Consider the following 19216-nt stretch of genomic DNA (forward strand, 5'->3'; position numbering starts at 1 on the left):
AACAACCGAAGCCTGTTAATCGATACCATGAGAGACCGGAAGTACGGGAACCATCTTCCGGACCCGTTGGACTACAGCTCTCGTTCACAGGGATGGTTTTTCTGTGTGTACTTCATAAATTATGAATAACTTCATTCTCATCCCGTCGCCCATTAATGTAGTACGTACGCTGGCCCAGTGTCCAGTGCACCACGCGTACGGCCGCAAATGGCCATTGGCTGGCTGTGCTTGGTGCTGGAAGGGAACTTTGGGACCGAGACACTGCGTTCCCGCATAATTCGTAAAATGTTTCCACAACGTTCTCTCCGGTGTAGCATGCATTATAAATAAAGTAATTTCGAAGCTTTGTGCGCACCGGTTCTCCCTCGGTACACGTGGTTTTTGGTGTAGAGGTAATTTTGGACCGCCTTTTCGTTTTCTTTTTCGATTGAATTTTTTACTGTCTGCCAGGTCTGTCATAACTCGGGTAGCTGCTAACGGCAACAGCCAACTGTCAATTAAATCAAAAAACCTCTTGAAAAATAAACTTATAAACAAATAAACAAATAAACTAAATATTGAAACGAAGAATCAAATAATCAAAGGAGCATGGAGGATTTCACATATTTGGTAGCAGTATGGCCGAGGATCCGAGGAGATGTAAATAGTAATTCTGAATACGTAAAGCTATCTTTCTGACACTTTTGCTTGTAAGTCATACATCTCTTAGGTTTCTTTCTTATCACATTTTACCGACCTTAGTCACGTTATTTGCAATGTATCAATTTATCTGATAGTTTACAGAGATCTACTCGCTTCTCGCGAGGTTGTCGCTATCGATGTAATCCCACTCTGTCCCACCGGCCTAATAAGACTTAGATCATGACATGCCCAGCTCACCAGAATCTGGCGCGGCATATACGTTACACGACCTTGAGGTCGACGTAGTGCGTACGCTTCGCTGTTGTAACAACTTCTTCATTGGACCCCTCCTAGCATATATAGATTTTTTATAACCCCAGCTGTTCGGTGAGACATGAACTAAATAGTTTCTTCAGGCTGTAGAATGAACTGTTGGCTGCTAGCACCCTAGCTCGAATCTGCCTTTGACTCTAGATAGATAAAGCTTGAGACGATTTCAAACTTTCGGCCACCTGTTAGTATTCCAGTGCGTTATCCATTTTACTACTTTTGAAAACTCTTCTATCGATATTGGTTCCTTTCCGTTCGATTGCTGTTCTCGAAGCAAAATGACGTCACCAGTGAAGCCATCATGAATCCAGCCCACCAGTAAATCATCATCATCATCCGACCAGACGTTTTGCAAATCTGACCATATTTGACCGCTGTTATGCTTGTTGTGAAACCTGTGGGCTCGTGAACGATAAGCGCCGTAGACGTGGATTAAGTGGTGATATTTGTCTGGAATTCGTAGCTGCCCCCACGTATCACCGAGGCAACGGAGGTTGTTGCCGCGTCTGGTGTCATTATTTTTAACATTCCTAGAATTCCGGTCGGTCTGTTTGTGAGATTTAGGACATTCGGTAACGTTCGTCGGAACTGGCCGACCGGAAGTGGCCGAACACCGTCTGGCGGTGGGCTGGGTGGGGGGTGGATACCACCTTCCGTTGCTATGTTGCGGCGCACACGGCTTGTTTGTTTTCCACCGTGTCCCTGGTACGCTTCGTAGCCACCGCGTCCGCCACGAAATTCGATTACAAATTATTCCCAGCACTTCACTTCACGCCTCAAAGCTCCATTTAGTGGATAATTGAATTACATGCGTCCGGCTGGCCCCTGGTGCCTCAGCGGCACATTGCCCCTGGGCGGCCATTACCTCTCGCCGCCCGGTCGGGTGGTCAAAGTTATGCGAATTGAACCGTCGAAAGAGCTTATTTATTTGTGAAACGTTGCGCATAAGAAACCTGACGGCAGCCGCCGCCGCCTCTACGGGATGGTTCCTCCTGGCCAAGGCAAGACCCACTGGCGATTGTTCACAGCGGAGCCAAGGAAACGGGCATCGGCAGCAGCAGGAGCACCATCGGTTATGAGCGCTCTTGGTCACGTTTAACACAAACAACGTGTTGTGTTCCACCGGTCGCCACCGTGGAGCTTAACTGCGGTGGCGATCCCTTGCTGTTTAATTAAAAATAAACGAAGGTGCAGAAATCAAACAAATTGAGATAAATGGCGCCGCAAACCGAGCTGGCGGATTCGCAGGCGAATACAGCACAGCACGCGCACCCATTTTCTATTTATTTACTTTATGTGTTGTGAAAATTCACCAGCCAGTGTGGAAAATCGCCCGCAGAATGAAAGTCAGAATTAAAGAATCGAAGAGAACGAAAAATTATCTTTCTGCTCCGCAACAATTGCCCGGTATCTAATTCAAGTGCAGCATATTTCACTTCAAAGCATAGCGCGTTCGGAACGTTTGATACTCGCAGCAGCATCTCTGCACTCAACAGTCCTTACCGGACGGGTCCCGATTCGCCCACGAATTCTGGATTAAAAGCTTGACTTACAAACAAAGAATCGTCGATTGGGTGGTGTTGCGAAAAAGATTACAATCTGGAAGCTACTGGCAAAACGGACCCCCGGAATAAAGGCTCCTCCAGCAGATAAGACTTCTTCGAATTCGGCTAGAGGCCTGAAGTGGACATCATTACAATTGAAGTCCCATTTCCTTTGCTTCTCTCTCTATCTCTCTCTGTCTCTTCAACGCCCGATGTTGGCCGAATAAAACATAACGACACATAAACTGACCAATACACTTCGCACGGAGGTACCGCCGAGCAACGGATCGGATCCGGATCCGGATGGCATAACTTGCACGCTAATCCGATGGCCGACGGAAGAAGGAAGAAAGCCCCACTAATATCATTGTCTTACGGATTGTGCAAGAGATAATGGTGAGGACTTTTTTCGTCTTGTGCTGGACCTTCTCCGAACGCTGGGCCGCGAAACGTCACGGAACGCCCTGCCCGGCTGTTCCGCCCAAGACTCCGGCGTCAGCGAATGGCTAATGAGGGAAAGTTATCCTGTTTTCGTTTTGTACTTCGGTTTATTTGGTTTTTTTTTTGTGTTGGTTGGTCCATTCCAACCCGGGTAGGAGTGTATTTGAGTCGCTTCGCTGGTTGCGCAGGACATGCGGGGCCCGAACCGGGGTCAGCGTGTGGCCATCGTTGCTTTTAATTAGATGCAGGAGACCGGCCGTAAAGTTGGGGATTTCGGAAGCGACTATTCGCCCCGCAGTATCAGTGTGTGTCTGTGTGCGCCTTGGGGGGAAGATGTGCGCTTTCCATCCGGCCACACCAGTCTCCACATGCCCTTCCGTAACCGGGAGGGATTTTAATTTCGAACCGTACTCCGGATGGATTTTTTTGTTCTTTCAGACCCAGCACCACACACCGCCGAGGTGAATACCTTTTCAATCTTCCGTTGCCCCGGGTGAGCGGACCGACAAGAAAGTCGGTAGCAGCGATTTTTTTTGCGCCCTGTCCGCTCGAAGTCGGTAAATAAAAAGGTGTTTTCCACGTCGACGAAGCGGATTATCACCGACGATCGTGCAAGAGATTAGCCGAACTTATTTACATCTTATGAACTCATCGTTGGTTGGTTGCCCACATTTTTTCTCCACCTCCGTTCCACGTGTTCCGACAATGATTGTCGCTCCGACAATTCGATTGTAAAATGTAAACCACGCTGGACGATATGTCCTGGTCCGATGCTAAGCGTTGAAGAGTCCCCACGCTTGCGTTCAACACGAACAGTACTTTCTTCTTCACCCTAACCAAACTGTAACCTAAAAATCTTTAAAGCATAATTACTTATTTTGGAAATCCGATAAATAATGCCCCGACTTTTGCGATTGGACCGGTAATCTTATTAGCCATTATCTTGATGGCCCACTTAATCTCATCGCGGTGTCCCTGCCGCTGTAGAACCAATAAATCACAGTTTTTTCGAGCATTTGTAACTGGTGTAAAATCTTGCCAAACTGTGTTTACAATGCCGAATCGAATTCCGTCGATCGACCGAAAGGTGGTGCACCGACAAATGTTTACCGTTCGCTCGTCGCTGATAAGCCGCAATCAATCTTACGACGAACGGAGTACGGGTGTCGAGAGCTGTTTTATTGGATCTAGCTTTGCTGTATCAGCCACCATTGCGTCCGTTCCCCGTTCGTTCCTAATCCCTCCGGAAGGACCTTCCCCCGGGCATGACGATGACTGATAGTTTTTCTATTCAATTACGGTCAAATGAAGCTGTCTCGTTAACCACACCACCGCCGGGCAAGGACTCTCGAAAGCAGCGGCGAAAGTAAAAAAAAAACGAGCACAACAAGATCCTCGGTCCGCGGTGTGCGGTTGCTAAAGCCGGACAATTCCACTTCATCGACTCGGCGGGCCGGTGGATTACACAAATTAAGGAATGCGAGAGTTATGCCGAGGAGCGAACTAGAATTGATCATCCCTGGTCGTTCTTTTGCATCCGGCGTCGAAGACGAAGCTGTGAAAGTAGAGTGATGGATGATGATGAGTATATAATTTGACTAAAGTGGGCTCCATCCACACGTGTGCGGCCGCAGACAGATCTCCACAGTCACCGCGCGGGACGGCGGGACATTTATTGTGCTAATTTCGAGCTAATTGATGCGTTCCCAATCGAGGAGGTGCCCTTAAAATGATCATCGGCACCACCGGGTTAGGGTTTTCCTATTTCACCCCGGGCCATCCCCGAAAGTGTTGTGTTTATGGCACCCTAATAGTTGAGCATAAAGACAGCGAAGTGTGTTCATCGAAAGGTTCCCGCCATTAGCATAAGATGTTGTGTCACAAAATGGCACACTTCGCGCCGTGTAGCTCCGGGCGATCTGTTGCCTACGTATGTGTATGTGTAGACACAAAGGGATAGAGAGCGAGAGAGTGAGAGATGCTCATTAGTAATCCAATATAATAACGATAATGAGTTTACGATACATATCAACCCCACGTGAGCGTCGCGCCCAATTTCCAACTAGCAAAAGTTGGTCGTCGCACACCGGCACCGTTAGGCAGATAGGAACTTTGCCGAAAACTAATACCATCCCCGGTAGGCGGGGTATCGCAGCATAACCGACTCTGTCAACCGTCCTACCTTTCAGTGATCAACTCGGAGCGGATCTAGCAGGCCTGGGTTTTTATTTCTTCCCCGTTCGATACTTACCCAACTTTTTCCTGTCTCTTCCATTCCAGCACTACCGAGGCTCGCTGAAGTCGCTAAACACCGGAATCGTCACCCTGCTGAACTACGGCAAACACGTCCCGCCGGCCGTCTCGCACGTCACGCTGGCCCACGAAATCGGGCACAACTTTGGCTCTCCGGTAAGTCGCGTCCCGACGTTATTACGTGCGCCTCCAAATCCTGCTGCTGCTGGAGCGATCGCTAGTGAAACATCAAAGAAAGGCTATGCCGGAGGCTCCTAAGCCGTTGGCAACTGCAAGCCTGCCCCTGGAGAGCCCACAAGTCAAGCGAACCTTAAAATCACGCCCGTTCCTTGCTAGTAGCCGGTTCGTGGAGTATAATAGTTAGTTAGTGGCGGTCAGCTTTTGGTTAGGCACATCACCTCAACCGGGAATACTCCGGGAAAGGATTGTGTTTGGGCTCAGAGCAGGGAGCTCGCTCGAGTTTCCCAATTCTGCGCCGTTGATGAAAAGACGACACGACGATAACGAGTGATGGGTCCTCCGTGGGCGGGATTAGGTAGGCATAACCTGAAAAGCTCTCGCGACCCGGTGGTGGCGTTACAATGGCTTTCCTTCTGGTCGGGAAAATCGGGTTCTTGGGAAACGATGCCGTGTCGTCGTCATTCATACTGTTAATTGAAGCGGCAGCTCCAATTCAATCTCTTCCAATTAAAGGCGACCGTTCTCGGTACTTTGCACCGGTCCGAGGGGGGGATTTCATTTCATTGTCTTGTGGCCGATCCGCGCGGTGGGAACGTTGTGAAACACTGTCGGTCTGCGTGCATTGATTGCATTTCTTTGGCTTTTCCGCCCGATCGCGCCACGCAACCGTGCGGTTCTCTGCTAGGAGCTCGGTGCTGCCTCGGTGTTATGTTTTCAATTTCCGCAGCCCGTTTTAGAGGGCTCTAAAATCCTTCCGGAGTAGGAATGAAAAGTCCGCAAAAACAATAGCGAAAGGACATCGACGAAGAAAGTGGTCCACGCGACGGGCGATTATTTTGCCCTGTCTTCTTTCCCGGTTTAAGGCCAAGAAACAGCTGGCCACAGCTCCACCACTGGACGTGCCGTTACCGACGAACGGAGGCTTAAGAATCGCTGTTAGATCCGTGTCCTGGGCGCACACGTTGAAAGTGTTGTTTCGGGAGTCCTGACCCCGGAAGGCTACTATCGAAGCAAAACGGCCACCCCAAGAAGAAGAAACCCCTTGATTATCGATGAACTACAATCAAGGACGGGGTTCACGGGGCACCCCTCCGGCAGCACGAAAGCCACTGCGCAGTGCAGTTCTGGGGTGGCCAAGGCCAAGAAAAACTTTCCACATGAAAAAAACAGGCAATACTTCACGGCCGATCGAATTGGCGAAGAATTGGGGTTTCGTTGTTCCAAATTGATTCCTGCGAACCGTTCGTGCCCAAGGGGGGGCTTCCAGGGGGGTGGTGGGCAAAGGGCCCGGGGAAAATGCATTTAACACAAGCGGGGTGCCACGGCCACGGCCCTGTATAGACTCCGTCTCGCAATGTGATTTTCAAACTCGTTGCGTTGATTGCGTTGAGGATATCCCAATCTCATCAGCGCCCAGTCCGGCAAGGCGTTCCTTGTGTACGTGATAGGGCTGAAGTCCTGTGAAGTTTTCTTTCTTTTTCTGGTCGCCCTACTGGGGCGGAAACGAAAATTTATTGACACGGAAATAATGGCCTAATCCAAGGGTAATCAAGATTTGCTTGAACAAACTTTCCCAAACTTTGAGTCCACTTCCGTGGGGATGCTCCTGACGGAGTTTCGAAAGTGGGCAGCCCGTCCCCCCACTCACCATTCCCCTAAACCCTTGCTGTGGTGTCACTCAAAGTCGGAATGGTTTGGCTTCTTTATCTGGGCCGACTGCCGACTCGTAAAACCCGGAGCCCTTCATCCCCGGGCCCGTGAAGGAGTGCGTACGACGTACGGCTTCTCCTGGCGAGGACACATTTCATTTCGGACTTTCGGGCGGCGTTTAGAAATCGAAAAATGCTTTTCCATAATACACGAACCTCGAGCCGACCGTCAGACACCGAAGGGCGTTCTTTACCGTAACCTTTCCGAGGAGCCGTCGGTTCGTTCGCAAGGTTTCAATCCCTCTCGGCCTGTAGCCTCGCGCAATCAGCCGTCGACGAGAATGGCGGCGAGTGTGTGTTTTGTTTCCATTTAAATTTACTTCTCGCGCCCGTTGCGCAGAGTCTCGCCATATTTTTTTTCCCCAGTTCTGGCTTCTTTTGCCTCATTTCTCTGCCAGAATGCGCCAGGTTTTTGCAATGGTGGCGCGCACTCGTGGAGGAGAACCAAAACGATGGCCATGGAATTTTTAATATCCATAAACGCGGCGCGCGGTTTTCCGTGGTGTAGACAGCAGAAAAAAAACCGAACCTGCGGACGCCGGAACTTCCATAAACGGGCACTACAACGGATGCCACCGTGCAGCCGGCGTGATATATTCAAATTTGTGCAGAACATGGGCCCGAATCGGTCCGGAGAACCGCCGGGTCCTTGCGGCGTTGTAGGCGCGCGAGCGACCTTTTCTTGGGCGGCCACGCGATGCCACGGAAATGGAATTGAAGAAATGAAAAATCGTCCGCCCGAAAACGGTGGCGGGCGTCGGGAAAATGAAATGCACATTTTCGCGGTGTACGTGCGCGTGGTGCCCGGTGACGTTCGTCGGCCGTCGGCCGGGTTGATCCCTCACCGGTGGTATCCTTGTGTTTATTAATCTTCGTACAAAATGGAATTGTGGAACACTTTTATCCCGTCCGTTTGTTCGTGGTCTGTGTTCTGTCGCCGTTCGCCGTTCGCCGTCATAGCCCCAGGATCCTTGGGCCGCCAAGGACCGAACGCTCATGATTTTTCATCACACTTTGCACACGCAGCAGCACCTACCGCGGCGCGCCTAGTTGCACGCGCGCGGTCCGAGGGTGACAACAAAATGGGGATGCAAAAACAGCACACGACACTTGACATAAACGGGGTCCTTTGCAGGCGTCACGCTATGGCCTACACACGGCCCCACGGAGAGTGGCAGCTGGGCGAACAGGCTAAGGACGCGCCAGCTAGCAGGCAGAGGTCGGTCTTGAGCGGTGGATGTTTTGGAGGACTGGAGGACCTAACACAAACCACCTGTGTCACCTGCTGGCCGAGTCCGTCGTTGACCCGCTTTTCGAGCCGACCTCATTTTTGTGGCCCTTCAAGGGGCTAGTATAATGAGCTGCTTATTGAGGATATCAGTGTACATGATGCACCAAGGGCAAGTCTTGGGGATTGGTTTTGAGCTTAAAGGTGTGTTCTCCTTTTTTCAACGGTCTTTCAATATTCGAAGAAGTGCTCATCTAAAAAGGCCTAAAAAGAAATACGTTTTAAAAATCTGATGATCTGAATACAAAGACCGAGATGCATTTTATGATTGCCTCAAACGACCTTTTACATCTTTTCTCATCAAAGTGATGCACATGCAATTCAAAAAGTTAGCGTATTAGATTTCTATTCGATTTTTGTCAAATAGCTTCTAAGGCAGGGCTCATATTTAATACATGCTCTAGTTGTAGATTTTTGGCCGTTGTATATATTTATAATAACTTTGGTTGTATATATTTATAATAACAATATGTTTCCCTATTTTGGTCTCTTTTAAAGTGCTTCTTTTAACAACACTCTTTTCACCTCTGATTTGTTTAGAAGAATCATATAAAAAGGGGAAAATCTACACTGTGGCACTCATGTTGAACCTGTTACTCCCAGTTTTATATGTTACTTTGGCACGTATAGATTTTACAACTGAAGTTATCTGCCGAAGAAATTTAACTATTCACAAGGTTTGAAGCAATAATGATTGGCTTGATCTGCTTAGACAAGGTTGAGGAAAACTGTCTTTGTTCAACAATACTTTTAAACCCTTTTCTGCACTTTTTATCGGTCATTCAATGCTTGTTGGAGGCTGGTGCAATTGAAGGCCCAACATTTTTCCATCAGACTTTATTTTCCAAAGGTCTTCTATTGTTCGGAACGACTTGAGAGTATTGTACGAGCTCTAGTATGATTGAAATTTGATTCATACCAAGTTTATAATTCAAGTAAATGGCGATCGTTGATGAAAACGGCGTGTTTTAGTGCGATATCTTCGATTACTTCTCGTGCAACACAACCGGTGCCTCGTAGACCCTAAAAACACGAACTGCATTTGCCAATACATTCGAAAAATGCAATAATATTTTTACTACTCTCTGTCGGTCGACGGCGAGCCTCAGTTATTACAACACGGGACATATTACACGGGCCATTGCTGTGTTCCATTCGCTTTTACGTCACAAACGAATGGCTGAAGTGCCAATCTTCGCCCTATCCTTCGCCTAGAACTCTCAAGAGTTCATTTATTTTCTCGTAATAAAATGAAACATAGAACCAATTCCGGAGACCATCTTTCCACCGGGCGATGATGTATCGTCGTTGCACCGCACCTCCTCAATCTCCCTCCGGGGAAAGGCAGATCCCTCCCGGCAAACAGGAGCAGCATCGCGAGAAGCTCATTTCAATGTGCCACACCTGGCCGGAAGACTGTGTCTCCGGAAGCTGGCTCCGCTCGCTGGCTGGTTGTGCAAATAATTAATAGATTAATAATCCACGGTTTAACTCCTCGTTTGCCAAGCCACTCGCAGGTTCGCATTCGGTGGTCATGATGGTCACTTCCAAATGAAAAAAAGCACGCCAAAGTATCGCAACACAAGGCAACTACTGCGAAGTAAGGGCTGAAGACTGGCCAGAAACGATCCCCGACTGGTGGCCAACTGTTTTCTCGGACGTGATTTCCGAACCCAGACACCCAGGCTCGGGAGTGAAAATAAATACGGAACAGAAAATTTATTAGTCCCAATTAATCGCTTACGGGCAGAGGATGCAAGTATCCGTACGCTCCCCATTCCCGGTGGTCCTCCCGCGTCGGTGGCCGGTCATTAGTGAAAGCTGAAAAGTTTACTTGGCAAGATAAACATGGGCGGTAACAAGAGCTGTTCGTCCGCCGCGCTCCCACTGAAGAATTTCGCACCAGGAATGTGGGACTGTTCCATTTCTTTGCTGCGAGCGTGTGCTGGCTGGCGGCGCCATGGGAACTCCGGGCAGTAATCGCAAAGCAACGATGTGAGGGCTCCAGCTCTTCAGTTCCTGCAGCAGGAGCAGCAGCAGTTTGGGGGAAGGTCGGTAACAAATTGCACTCGTAGTTCTTCTATTTGACGTGGGAGGGACTCAAACAAGTGTTCCCCATTTATAAGACACGCTGCTGGCCGGGGGTGTCCTCCTGCACACAGCACTTCTGATCGCGGGCGCGCAGTGGCTGGGCTTGCAGCAAGCTTATCGCCCCCGGTCGCAGGTTGGTTGCGATCCGTGGCCCGCCGGAACACAGCGGGTCCTTAGAGTGTCGAGAGCCAAGAATAATACCTAAGCGGGGTTGGTGCAAGATTAGCTTTTCTGGGGAGTTGTTTTTCTGCCGGCCACGGGACTGAAATGAAGCTGCTCCGGTGCGGGACATGTGTTTTAAGTTTTTGAGCAAACACGCCCCGAGAGAAAGAGAGAGAGTTCTCGTGTGTGGTTGAAATGTACCGCGGCGGAAGAGTGTCGTTATCCTTGCGGTGGCTGGTGGCCGGTCTTAAATTAGCTTCCTCCGCGAATCCATCATCCTTGTGTAATGATTGCTCAGGAACAGGACGTGTTTTCTTTCATCACTTAAGCAGACGGCGGTGAGGCTCATATTTGTAGACCCGCCACTAACAGGTTGCGGTCTCAAATTCAAAGAGAGTTTTTGTTTTCTCCAGTCATGTCTCCTTTTTCGCTACTATTATTTAGTCATTATTAACTTTATCGTTAGTAGACTCAAATCGTAAAATAGTGTGACCCATTAATGAATCTAAAGACGTTGACTCTTGGAAATGTTCCCAAAAGTTCCACGAAATCCATAAACACTTTTGCAATTCTGATGTTTTATATGGTTCGGGAAAAAGTAATTTATTAATTTTAGGTGAAATTCAAAACTTTATTTAAGATGTTTCCTCTTTTCACAATCTTTTCTTAATCTCAATTTCTTATCACTCAGAAAGTTTTGTGCGAAAAAGGAGATAATCGCTTGGTACAAGGTTTGGACTATACGGTGGATGCATTAGAACTTCCCAACCAAACTCCCGGACTTTCCGGGCGAATCACTACAGACGTGTGTGACGTTTCGTCATCCTGATGGAACACAACACCTCTTTCGTTAGCCGATTCTGGCCGATTCTGATCAATCGCCATCTTTGGTGCAGGTGCAGTTGTTGACAGTGGAGATCTGAATTTAATGTTTAGCCACACGGAAGCAACTCATAATAAACGATTCCTTTCAAGTACCACCATGTACCCAGTAGAGCCTTCCTGACCGTTAATCATTACTTCACTGCTGTTTGAGCTGCTGCAGTGGGGAATTCTGTGGACGACTGGATGTGGATGAATTATCGAGTCGACTGGATTGCCAGTCCTAGGTAGCGATAGCTATTTACTGATATTGAGGCAAAAGTATAATGTATCGGCCAGGAAAATCGGCCATGAAAATGATATCGCCTTGAAGGAGATAGCGATGCTATCGCGAGCTTCAAATAATGGATCCTTTGCTACGGTCAGGAGCCAGACATCGACTGTCAGTGCGTAATAAAACGCTCATTATAATTGTCGACGATTGACGACTTCAAATAGATTCAGTACCCCCTTTGGAACCACTGAAATGTATAATTTTTTCAAACCAAAAATCGCTTGAACGATTAAAGCCTCGCTCCTCCATCATACACAGTTCCCAGGGCACCGCGTCACTGCTCGTCCCAAAAAGTGAACGTAAAATTGGTCCATCAGGAGCGGAAAATTGTAAATTGAAGCCAAATAGGGCCAATCAATCAGTGTGTCTTTAACCGAGTGAACACCAGTTAAGTGAACGTCTTGCCGTACCCATTTGACCAAACAGTGCCAAACATAAATGGTAACAACAATTGCCCCTTCGACGCTACTGCAGCCCACTACAGTCAACGAAACGAACCGGTGCGCCGTGTGCACCGGTTCCGGCGGATTTGCATTCGCGCACTGCGCGCACGCCGAGGCGGAAGTGGCGGGAAACGCCTTTCCGCTCGCTGGGGGTTTCGTGTTTCCGCAACGCAACCCTGCCGCGGAAGCATAATTGCGGTTGATTAATTTCCTTCTGCTCGTGTAATTACAGCTATTAGAGCGCAAACGGTCGTATTTCACGTTTGCCAACCTCGTGGTTCCTAACGTGGTTCTCTGGTTTCTCTTCTCGCCCCACCACAGCATGACCCGGAGCAGTGTACGCCCGGCGGAGAGGACGGCAACTTCATCATGTTTGCCCGCGCCACGTCCGGCGATAAGCGCAACAACAATCGCTTCAGTCCGTGCTCGCTGAAAGCCATCGAACCGGTGCTGAACGCGAAGGCCCGGAGTGCCAAGGGCTGCTTCACCGGTAAGTATCATCCAGGTCCCGGTGGCCATCGCCGTGTGAAAAGGATGATTGATTTGAGAACATCTCTCCCCCCTCGATCTCGTAGAACCGCAAGAGGCCATCTGTGGCAACGGCGTGGTGGAGCCCGGCGAGCAGTGCGATTGCGGCTGGGAGGAGGACTGCAAGGATTTGTGCTGCTACCCGATGTCACGCCACTCGCGCTTCGACCAGAAACCGTGCACACTGACGCCCAAGTAAGTGTCCGGACCGCCCGGAATCCGACCCGAATGGCCTGGCCTCACTCACTCTCGTCCTTTTTTTTTCCAGGGCCCAGTGCAGCCCGTCCCAGGGTCCGTGCTGTACGCTCGAGTGTACGCTCAAGTACGGGGACAAGTGCCGCGACGACAACGGGTGCCGCGATCCGGCGTTCTGCGACGGCACGATGCCCGTCTGCCCGCCGTCCATCAACAAGCCGAACAAGACGATCTGCAACAAGGAGTACGTGTGCTACATGGGCGAGTGTACCGGCTCGATCTGTCTGGCGTACGGACTCGAGTCGTGCCAGTGCAGCGTCGGCCCGACCGATCCGAGCATCAAGGCGTGCGAGCTGTGCTGCAAGCAGCCGGGCGAGGACAAACCGTGCCTGAGCTCGTTCGACTGGAACGACCCGCCGTACGATGTGCCGGACATGTACGCCAAGCCCGGCACACCCTGCAACGACTACAACGGGTACTGCGACGTGGCCCAAAAATGCCGCGAGGTGGATCCGTCCGGTCCGCTGGCCACGCTGCGCAAGCTGCTCCTGTCGGAGGAAAGCATTGCGAGCTTCAAGAAGTGGATCTTCAGCAACTGGTACACCGTCGCGCTGATCGTGACCATCGTGTTCATCCTGCTGGTGAGTGTACACGGGCTAGGGGAGGTTTCGGTGATGATCAGGTTCGAGTTGATCACTTTCTGCCACTCTCTGGGGCGCCACACAGAAAATACGGCACAGCGCGCGCCACTGGAAGGACATTCCGCTGGACATTGAGCAGTACTGTGAGCAAACTGATTTCCTTGCCCCCCGTTTATTTGGGTGATTTGACGAGAGTATGCGCCAGGTAGCGAAGCATTAGCTCGTGTTGGCTAGAAAGTGTAGCGCTAGAACCTTTACTCCACTGACCGATTCGTGCTCCGTGCTGTTTCTGCTGCTGCTATTCGCCCTCGATTCGTACGTTTCGACTCGATCTTTTCTCACCCCGATCTTCGTTCTCCCTCCGCAGGTGCTGAGCGCGAAGCTGCTGGGCAAGCGGACCAATCTAAAGCTGAAAACGGTCACCATCATCCACAGTGCGACGACGGAGACGGTCCGGTTGCCGGAGGACAACAACGGTGTGATCGTGCACACGGCCGTCCGCACGAAGGTGCCGCTCAAGAAGAAGGTCCGCGGCGAACGGACGAAACCGTCGAAGGGTCCGGCCAAGAGCAGCAAAGCGGCGGGAGCGAGCCCAGGCCAGCAACAACCGAAGCAACTGCTGGTGTGCGGAACGGGGGCCACTGGAGCGCCCACAACCACCACCGCCGTGCTACCGTGCACTTCGAAGGACCCACGGCAGGGTGCGGCCCCGACCGGTGGCGCCAATCCAGCCACCATAGTCATTAAGCAGGTGAAGCGGCACGTCGGTCGCACCACCACCACGACGACCGCGTCCGGTGACAGCCCGAAGAAGCTGATCAAGAAGAAGAAGAAACGTGCGACGACCGGCGGTGCCGGTGCCGGTCCCGGTGGCCCATCCGATGAGTCACCGGTGAAGGAGCCGGCGGTGGCCGTGAAGCAACCGAAGCCGAAACACAAGAAACCCAAATCGAAGCATAAAGAGGTGATCGACTACTCGAGCCGTAACGCGACGGACGCGCACAACCACAGTAACACCTTCGGCAAGGTGCAGCGCTGGTTGCTCGAGTCCCCGATCGTGGCCGGCGGTGGCGGCGGTGGTGGCACTACCCACTCCCAGTACGAGCATGCGTCCGCCGTGACGAACATCATGAGCAAAAGCCAGTCGACGCCGGATCACCTGACGACGCAACCGGTGGCGGCCCAGGCGCAGTCGGCACGGTCGCCGAAGAAGACGCGCGTGAAAACGAAATCCGTCGGCAACCTGAACGAGAAGGTGCGGCTGCAGGTGGTCTACAAGCCACCGTTCAAGTTTAGTCTGAAGCTTTCGAAGAACGACTCGTCGACCGGCGGAGTGACCGGCGTGAAGACGCACGTCGTGGCCGCCGGCAAGCGTAAGGGCCGGGTCCTGGGTGACCGGAAGCGTGTCGGGGCGATGGTGGTTGGCGCCGATGAGCCTGGTCAGCCACGGAAACGATCGGCCATCCTGGTGCGCCCGGGAGCAGCGGTGACCGAGGAAACGATACCCATCATCTCGGGTGGCTCGGGGCCTCTGGCGGAGCCGAACTACGAGACGCTGAACCCGCGTGCCGAAGAATCGCACACGTACGAGAACATTACGTTCGGTCACGGCGAAGGTGACAACGGCGACGACGGAACCGTAACGAACGAGCCGCAGCAGGTGCCATCGATCAACAGCGCCACGTTCCGCATCAATCGCAGCGCGAGCGGAGCGCATTCGCAGGCCAACTTCGCGCTGGCGAAGAGTGCCACGCAACCGGGTGCGATCGGATTCGCCCCGGCCAGCAACAGCAATAGTCGCGAGCGCGACAAACCACGCCGCTCCAGTATTCACCTGAGCTCGCAGGCGACCGCGAACCGGCCGTTTGTCGGTGACAGCACCGAGTGTCTGATACGGTCCAGCACCTCGAACCTCTACAAACCCCTGTCCGGTGCCGGCACGGGTGGTAGTGCCAAGCGTAACAGTTTCGCCGAAAAGAAGCGATCGAGCACCTCCAACCTTAGCCGGCGCCAGTCGGGATCGGCTTCGAACTTGCACTCCCTCAAGCGGCACGGATCCTCGAGCCAGTTTCTGCTGCAGGACACCGTACCGTCGGGGTACGGGAGTCGGAGAAACAGTGTGACGCAGCTGCAGCACGCCCCAGCAGCGGCCAGCGGAATGAAGCTAACGCGATCCGCTTCCAACGGTCCCAGTAGTAGCAGTGCTGGCAATACTAACGGTAATCAACCGAGTGCAACGGGGGGCAACGGAACGCTCGGCAGCACCAACTCGTCCCACAGTAGCAACGCACCCTATTCCACCCACCAGCAACACCAGCACCAACACCAACAACACCACCACCATCAGCGGCGTAGTAGTGTAGGAACGAGTAGCAAAGCACCACTGCCATCGACGCACGTCGGTGTGCCTCTGGCACGCCAAACGTCACTCAATGTAAAATCCTCCAGCTCGCACCCTGCCCCGGTGGCTGGCTGTTGGTTCCCGGCGGGTGACCGGCGACGACCCCACACATCGTCCTGTGCGGACCCTAAGACCGGCCGGTCCGCGTTCGAGTGGCCCACGAGTGGCGCCGCTTCCGGAGCGCTGGCCACGTGCAAACCACTCGACGATCCGCTCCCGTCCGATCTGGAGGTGATGGTTTCGGATGTCGAGAATCTTGTTACCGATAGATAACAACGTTTGCGAACCCGGCCCAACCGGACCCCTGGTTTTGCTGCTAACCCGTGGGCCAACGGCAGTGGATGCGGAAGGCGGCCGGGTCGGAACAGCGAACCGTTGCGATGATGTGTGTCCGAAAGCTGCGCGGCCGGCACCCGAAACATCGGTTCCGTTTTAGCCCCGCCTCGTGCTGGCCGGAGATCGAGAAGAGAATTGACTTAATTTTACGTCCATGCGGGGTCCAGTCTCAAATGGAGGCGTAGCGCAGTGCTTTGCGCTGGAAACGCAATGTACGCCCCGCACTGAATTTCGAACTTTCGGTCGATATTATTTGTTCAACAAGTGCCAATTAGAAGAGCTCCTGTTCGGACCTGTACGTGCACCCTTACGATTTACAAACACACCCAACACCATTTGCCCGCCCCCCCACGAAACAATGGTTGCTTCCACTACTAACGAATCAACAACAATGAAAATCAGACGTAGCAGAAGCGGAGAACCGAGCGAAGGTGGTCCGGTACCGGAGCAGGGACGGAAAGGTAGCACTTTTGCCCACTAACCACGAATGCCTTGTGTGGCCCGGCCGACGAAGACGAGGCCTGGTGAGTTGATGTATGATACAATGTTTTAATTTCGCCACTGTGTGCAGCCCAACCTTAGTCCCGGGGCCGCCCAGACCCGTTTCGGTTCCTCCGACCAAGACCTGTGTAAGACCTGTGTATAAGATGATCATATCACTAGAGAAGGACGAGAGCAGAGTGGAGCAGTAGTAAAATGGAACGTATTTGCAGGGCAGATCAAGTAGAGGATTCCCTTTTTTATACTTTAGACCTATTTTTCCTCGTACGGTGGGGCAATGAATGAAGTAGAACAATTTGACGGCCGAATGCAGATGGGACAAACAGTTACCGCGCATCAGCTTATTATCTGCTAAACATCAATGCATATCTCATGTCTAATGCTTATTGTTTCGATGGGCACCGAGACCCGCATTGTGCAGTGCAGACCAGCACCAGCCAGGTGCGTTTGGAATCTTTGTAAATAGTCCGAACCCGGAAGTAGAGTGTCAAACAGGAATGGAGGAATCAGGAGTCGAGTGAGCACGACACCGCCAGGTGTATTTTAGGCGACCGCTTTAAGTGTGACAACAGACAACCCCCACATTATTACGTGCAAGAGCAAACCGGATGCAAAAGCATCGAGATCATCCTCTGCGATGAACGGCAATTATATGTAAAGAAAACACTATAATAACGACAAGAACGAGAGCAGATCAAAACTATTGAGACGACAGAAGGGGGGGAAACAAAACTAATAAAAACTAAACATATAAGTTAAATGTGATTCTAATCTTATAGAAACTACTACGGTTAAGAAAGCAACTAACATGTGCAGAGAGTACGGTCGGTTACAAGAGAAAAGAAAATAAAAACAGTGAAGAAAACCAAGAAACGAAACCTAAACACCCTACCACCAGCAGCAAACAAACTTGGGACGCCGATGGAGGCGCATGGTTCCGCGAGGTATGTAAAATGTGTGTAAATGCATATTTATATTTTTCTGAAGTGTATTAGTTAAGTAGTAACGGGTTAGGATGAGACACTGTCTCTACTCCAAACAGTACCACAGACCCGACCCGAACAAACAGTCTAACTGGAACGAAAGAGAATAGGTTGAATTTTATGCTTTTTATGAACGAAGAATGAAACATATTTTGAAAAAGACCTTTAAGTTGGGTTCAATTCGTTTGAAATGAATTCCCGATTCGGCGGGGATACGCGCACCGGAGGTCCTGCCGGGGGATCCCTGTTTTGTCGCCGCCAACAGCTCAATTAATGATAAACCGTTTGTGGTGGAGCATTGTACCATTTACCGAAAGCAATTCTTTTGAATAATTAGAATAACCACAGCGTCACTGTCCAGCCGATGCTTCCAAGCATGCACCAAAAGTCAATAAAACCCGTCAAATATCGGAGCGAAATATGAACCCTATATTTTATACGATGGTAGAAAAGCGTGTAGGAAATCGGGTCAACTGTGGCAATTGGGGCGATTTTGCTTGTTCAACAAACTGCTCTCGCTCTCTCCTACGGCACACGAAACTGCCCGTCGACACTGTGGCTCTGGGCAGATAAATGCAGGGCACCGTTTTCATGGTACTTGATACGATTCGATAAAGGCAAACGGAACCCTTTTTTGTTTCCACAATGCTTTTGCATATCCCGCCCGCCGTTCTGTGCTCTGAACTGCCGATGCAACAGGGAAATTAAACTGCGCATTGAGACCAATTGAACGGAGGCAATTATCTGGATCTGCCGTTGAACGCAACGGAAGCATAATAAATGTGGTGAAACAGCCAGCAAGATAATGGCGGTCACAGGAAAAGGTCACATTCGCGCGCCGCATTGCGATTTAAAAACCACAAGTCCACAAGTGCGGAAAGCAAATAATAATAAATCGGAGCGGAAAGTATGCAACTTTGAACGTACATAACATAAAACAATCATGCAAAGAAAGCAACCAGCAAACCGGAAAGAAATAAAAAAAAGGTCGGTGCTAAACATTGTTTCGGGAATGAATAAAAACCATTGATAAATATGGCGCCTGGTTTTATCTGTACACGAAGGAAAAGGTTCGATTTTGGAGATACAACAAAATGCCACCAATCTTCGTGGAGAAATTAAAACAAAACGATTGACTCTATAGGCAAAGTTTTAAAAATACTCCGTAATTTGCTTAATTTATGTTCTTTCTTTTACTTCTTCCGACTTGTTTCAAGTTTTTTGCTCGGAAACGGATCGAAATAAATTTTCGCTGAAACCGACCAGGTCCGAAAGATTTTGCACCACGAATCGCAACAGGAGCTCAGCTCGGATCAGAGGTAGCAGATCGTGTCGATCGGCGATCAAATGTTCGTTATCGCCGAACACCTTTCATCTCTCTCGTTCCACAGAACCCATACCGCACCGTAGGAT

At 50.7% G+C, this 19216-nt stretch overlaps 1 protein-coding gene across 1 annotated transcript in view; it reads left to right on the top strand.

The window, feature by feature from the left end:
- Window positions 1–16256, top strand: part of LOC131207497 (uncharacterized) — a 140855-nt gene extending 124599 nt beyond the window's left edge. The window contains exons 9-13 of the mRNA XM_058200112.1: window positions 5217–5345; window positions 12540–12708; window positions 12794–12941; window positions 13015–13582; window positions 13950–16256. Coding sequence (XP_058056095.1) covers window positions 5217–5345; window positions 12540–12708; window positions 12794–12941; window positions 13015–13582; window positions 13950–16256 — 3321 coding nt within the window. The remainder of the gene's footprint in view (window positions 1–5216; window positions 5346–12539; window positions 12709–12793; window positions 12942–13014; window positions 13583–13949) is intronic.
- Window positions 16257–19216: the final 2960 nt, after the last annotated feature.

Source organism: Anopheles bellator, chromosome 2, assembly GCF_943735745.2.
Source record: "Anopheles bellator chromosome 2, idAnoBellAS_SP24_06.2, whole genome shotgun sequence".
Lineage (NCBI taxonomy): Eukaryota > Metazoa > Arthropoda > Insecta > Diptera > Culicidae > Anopheles > Anopheles bellator.